We start from the raw sequence: 5,358 nt of genomic DNA on the forward strand, positions 1-5,358 counted from the left end.
AGAACATCACGGGGATTTTTCCAAAAGTGTCGCTACGCGATCGCTTGCAGAGGGCGGGACGATGAGGGCGGGAGGGGAGAGGGAGCCGGAGGTTGGCGGTGGTGGCGGGCCGGCCCGGGCCCGGTGAGCCGGCCGGGGCCTGAAGAGCCGCCCCGGCGAAGGGCCCCCTCGGCCGGTTCGCCGGGCGCGACACCGGGCCCGGGGGGGCGGAAGGGGGCATCGGGAGTCGCTCAGACCCACGCACGCACACCCCCGCGCGCACAGCCCTCCGGCCGTTTGCCTTGCGTGCTGCACAGGGCCTCCGCCGTGCCGAGGAGAGCCGGGCGCAGGGGGTTTGTGTGCTGGCTGGGAGCATCGGCGCACCACCAAACCCCCTGGCGCATGCGATACCCCGGCGGCGCCGGCACACCGGGCGAGAGGCGGCCCGGCCGCCACCGCGCCCCGGAGGCCGGGGGCACGGGCGTGCTGGCGCCGCAGGGCCCGCCCGCCAATCGGCCCGCCCCCTCGTGGCCGAGCGGCTCGCCCTCGATCGACGGCCGGCCGGCCGGGCAGCCGCTCCTGCCCGGCCTGCGCCGAGCGGGCCACGCCTCGGAACCGGGGGGGGGGGGGGCGTGGGATCTCATTCAGGGGGCCCACCCGACAAGCGGGCCCGGCAACCGCGGGCGCAACCAACAGCCAGCGGCACGCGGCTCTCCCGGCCAGCCCGGGAAGCCGGAGACGCAGGCGGCCATGTTGGGGGGACGGGTCGGGCCCGGGCGAACGAGGGAAATGGGCATTCTGGACATGGAGAACCCGGGCCGCGCTCCCGGGCACATGGCCTGGTGCCATTTCGCGCGGTGGGACGCCCGCCCGGCGGGGGCCGGGCCGACCGGCGGGAGATGCCTCCCCGTGCCCCGGCGAGCGTGCGGCTCTCCCCCGGGGCAGCCGGCCTCCCGTGGGGCCCGGGAGCGCGCCCCGCAGCCGATAGGCGGGCCACCCGGAATGATGGCCATCAGCCAGTCGAGAGGCGAGAGGTGAGAGGGCCGGCGGGGCTCGCGAGCCCGGAGGGGCCGCTGCCGAGGCCCGGCCCGGAGAGGGGGGGGGGGAGCCATCGGCGCCCGGCCAGCATGCGAGGCCGTGCTTGCGGGGACTCCCGCGCGCGGGGGGGGGGGGGGGGGGGGGGGGGGGGGGGGGCCGGCCGGCCACAGGAAGCTGGCGAGCGGAGACCCGCACATGTGTCCCTCGCCCTCCAGCGCCGGGCGTCGTCAGCGAGGAGGCCGGGGAACTGAAGGGGCCGCCGGTGAGGGAAGCCTCGGCGCATGTGCCTGCCGGGTGGCAGTCGCCCGCAGGCCCCCCCGGATCCGGGGGTGGGGCGGGGCACGCGCCGCGGCGCGTCGGGTTCCGGCGCGGCACGCCGGTCCCGGGGCCGCCAGCCGTCTTGGCCCCCGGCTTACCCGAACGGGCAAGGGCCGCCGGGGCGGAGGGCTCGCCGGGCCGAGAGGCATGCGACCCCGAGAGGCAGGCCAGCGGCGCAGGCAGTCAACCAGGCTGGGGCCCGCCCGGTTGCGGTCATGCCGGCAGTGGCCCGGTGGTGCGGACCGTGCGCGCGGGATGCGATTCTGGCCGGGCCGACCGCGGTGGGCCGCCGGCGCCCCCCCCCCCCCCCCCCCCCGGCCGGAGCTGTCGGCCCCATGGTCGGTGGCCGGCAGGGCACTGGGCCGAGCATGCCGCCCCGCAGGACGTGGCGACACGGGAGCGAGGCCGCCGCCAGCCGGGGGCCGGGGAGGCCCAGCCAGACGCGCGGCGCGGGGACGGGCGGTGCCGCGGCTCGAGCCGGCCCTCACGTCCCGGGGCCGGAGGCTCGATGTCGCCCCTGGCGGCCGTGGGCCGTTTGCGGAAATGCCCGCTCCGGCCCCGGGACCGGGGCGCGCCCCGCAGACCCTCCAGCCGGGAATGATATATTGGCCGGGAATAAAAAAAGAAAGCCCAGTATTGTTGTTCCTCCCTCGGGCCGATCGGCCGTCGGGAGGGCGGCAGCTCGCATGGCGCTCTCCGCCCGCCAGCCCGGGCACACTTCATTGGCAGTTGATTTCGTCCCGCGCGATTGTTCGGCTGGGGGCAGCCGGTGTGCACATGCTGGCCTGCCGATGGGCGATGTCCCCGGCCGCCGAGAGGCAGCCGCTCGTCGGAGCATGCCGCGCCGGATGGCCGCGCGCCGGTGGATTCGTCGCAGCACCACCGGGCCGGGGGCCCACTCCCGCCACGCCCGGCCATCCGGCCCAGCCCGGAGGGCAGGCGGCCGTCGCGCGAGGAGCACGGCCACGGTGGCCGGCCGACGGTCCGCCAGCGGCCCGAGCCACGGAGCGCGGCTGGCCCGGCGCCGCGAGCTGGGGCACCTTCAGGGATTGCCCAGGCGGCTGACCCTGCCGCCCGGGCCGGAGGAAGCCCGCGCACGGGTGCCAGCCCGCCGCCCCGCACCGGCCGGCCGGGGCACATGTCGCTCGGCGCCCGGGCCGACGCTTGGCCGTCTGTGCACCGGCGCCATGGGGCCCCGAGTCCCGGCGCGGCCTGCGGCCGAGCGGGCGCGCGGCGCAGTGGCCGCCGCCGCGGTCCATGGCACGGCCCGTGGCTATGGGGCCACTTGTGCGGCCAGGCCGGCGGCGGTATGGGCCAGGCGTGGGGCCCGGCGCTTCGGCTGCAGGCGCGCACCCCCCCTGGCCTTCGTGGGCCCTGCCCGGCACGGCCGACCGAGAGGCGGGCCCCGCTCGAGCGCCGGGCTGGCCATTGCCCCGGCGCGGCCACGGTGGGGCATGGTCAGCGTGGCGGACGGCTCGCTGCCAGGTGCCGGGTGATGGCCATGACGCGGCGGGCCGGCACCGGGGCCGGGGGCAGTCGGGCAGGCCTCGCGGCCCGGTTTCCAGGAGCGCGCAGCATGACAAGCAGCGCCCCTTGGCCAGGAGGGCGGCGCTCGAGGCACGGCCTGGCGCCGGCCGGCCGGCCGGCACACATCCATGAATGCGCGCGTGCGGCCCCCGGCCCGGGGGGAACGCACGGCGCGGATGGGGTCGGGCATGGGTCCCGCTCGAGGGCGGGTGTGCCCAGCCAAAGAGGCCGGCGCCCGGGGGGGGGGGGCGGCTCGAGCGGAAGGGCTGCGCGTGCCGTGACGGGGGCGCCTGGCGGCCACCGGGGGCGTGCCGCTGCTCGGGCACACGCCGGTCTTCAGAACGGGCTGCCCGTTCTGGAGGGCCCGAAACACGTGCGAGCCATTGTGGGGAGTTCTCGATGGCCATGGCGTCTCGGCCGCATCGTGTGCGCGGGGCGACACGGCGCCATTAGCCCTCAATGGCCTGCCGCCTTAACTGGGAGGACTTGTTCGCGGGGCTCCGCGCCCGGCCCGGCCCGTCGGTTGGGTGTAGCCTCTTCGGCGGCCGGAGCGGAGGGCTCGGTGGCAAGGCGCCGGCCGTGGCGCGGGTCGCCGGGATGCATGGCGGCGGGGGCTCCCGCGGCCCTGGCCAGACGGGCGCGCCTCGCCGGCGGCCGACCTGTGGCCTCGGGTCGGCAATGGGCAGCGGCGGCAGGCGCCCCGGCCCGTGGAATCCGCCCTTGCTCGGCCCCAGGCGGCCTCGGTGCATGGGCGCGCGCCCCCGATCGGATGCCGGGGTCTTGCCGAGGGGGCACTGGCCCCGGCCGTGGACGGGACGGCCGCGGCAGCCGAGCGCCTCCTAGCACCGCCACCCACCGACCGCCAGAGCGGCCATGACCCGGCGGGCAGACCGTGCCAAGGCATGGCAGCCCTTGCCGGGGCGGCGCCGCCGCCGCCGCCGCCCGAAGGCACCCGCTGCCAAGGGAGCCCCGCCCTCGGGAGGGGCGCCAGGCCCGCATGTCACGGCCCTGGGCGGGATATGCCCCACGGTGTCGGGGGCCCTTCCCCCGGCCAGGCCGCCCGGTGCCCGGCTCGGCCGACTGCCTGCCCAGCGGGCCTGCCCCGAGGAGCGGGCCCGGGCCGGGGCCCCTCTGGCGCGTGGTGGGCCACAGCTCGACAGTGCATGAGCGAGGACGCGGCCCGCCCGGCGAGGGGCACGCTTCGTTGCGCCGGCCGTCCGGCGACGCTCTGGCGCCGCGTGCTCGGCCTGCCAGCGCCGGCCCTGCGCCATGCCACCCAGGGTCCGCGGCGTGGAAAGGAAGTCGACGACCAAAGGGTACGCGCGCGGAGGGCGAATACGCCGGCGATGGGCAGGGCCCAGGCCCGGGGCGAGCGCGCGGGGGAGAATCCGCACGCCGGGCCGAGGCGCACACCGGCCCCGGGCACTGGCCCCCGGGCAGGCGGTGGCAAGGTGGTTTGGAACGGGGCAACGAGCATACGGCCAGCGGCGATGGTCCGCGGGGTCGGCTACTGAAGTGTCACATGAGGACCGGCATGGACCGATGGCCTGCGTGTGATCCTTGGGCCGTGTGACGGGCGCCCGAGAGATGGGACCCGTGGGCGGGGGGGCTCTGGGCGCCTGCAACTGCCCTCGCGTACGCCTTGTGTTGTTACCATCCCCTGCCAGAGGAGGGGACGCCGTGAGGGCCGATCCCACGGCACCGTGGGGGCGGCGGGGCGGGCCTCTGCGCGTTTAAGTGTGGGGCGAGGCGTCGGGCTGGCCCGGAGGGCGGGGGGGGGTGTGTTTATTTTTTCTCCCCCGCCTGTGGGAGATGCGGGTGTCTCACAGGTGGTTGGGACCGGCTCGGGAGGCAGCCAGAGGAGGCGGCGGGGTGGGACCAACACCGGGGGGCCGGGGTTCAGGCGGGGCACGAGCAAACAGCGCATCGCTGGCCATCGGCGGGGCATCTCGCACGGCTTTCGAGGGGGAGAGAAGGAGCCCCTTGCGCCTGCGTGCGGGCGGCGAGCCGAGCCCCGGTGCGGGCGCGCTGGATCCCCTGCCATGGCCCGGGGAGGCGACGACCCTGGCCGGCGGAGGGGGTGGGGAATTCGGCCATACCTACTGCCGCCCCCTATAGATGGGTCGGGAGAGTGTGCGTGCGCTGGCCAATCCGCCACCGGGCCAGTGACCTCCCGCCCGCACGGGCGAGCGGGTCTGACCGCTCCAGGGGCCTAGTCCCAGTTGGGCATTTTGCCCCTCCCGCAGAAGGGGGGGTCATATTGCGGGCCGGAGTCCCGGTCTCGGCTGCCCTTTTTTTGATGTGTCCGGGGACGACTCCTCGCCGGGGCGGGGGTTGGTGGGGAACCCTCGCACGAGTCCTATGGCCGCCTGCACCATCGGTCTCGCTGGAGCATCTCTTTCCAAGGCGGGTGAGCAGGCATAGCCTGACCCGGTGCCTATGTGTGTGTGTGTGTGTGTGTGTGTGTGTGTGTGTGTGTGTGTGTGTGTGTGTGTG

At 76.5% G+C, this 5,358-nt stretch overlaps 1 protein-coding gene across 1 annotated transcript; it reads right to left on the reverse strand.

Moving 5' to 3' along the window:
- Positions 1–2,608: 2,608 nt before the first annotated feature.
- On the reverse strand, positions 2,609–3,052 carry H696_06065 (hypothetical protein; the record flags this gene model as incomplete). The annotated part of the gene is made up of 2 exons (XM_009499832.1): positions 2,609–2,881; positions 3,032–3,052. The coding sequence occupies 2 exons, from the start codon at positions 3,050–3,052 to the stop codon at positions 2,609–2,611; spliced, it is 294 nt and encodes a 97-aa protein (XP_009498107.1).
- Between the last annotated feature and the right edge of the window lie 2,306 nt (positions 3,053–5,358).

This window comes from Fonticula alba (genome assembly GCF_000388065.1).
Source record: "Fonticula alba strain ATCC 38817 unplaced genomic scaffold supercont2.17, whole genome shotgun sequence".
Taxonomy (NCBI): Eukaryota; order Rotosphaerida; family Fonticulaceae; genus Fonticula; species Fonticula alba.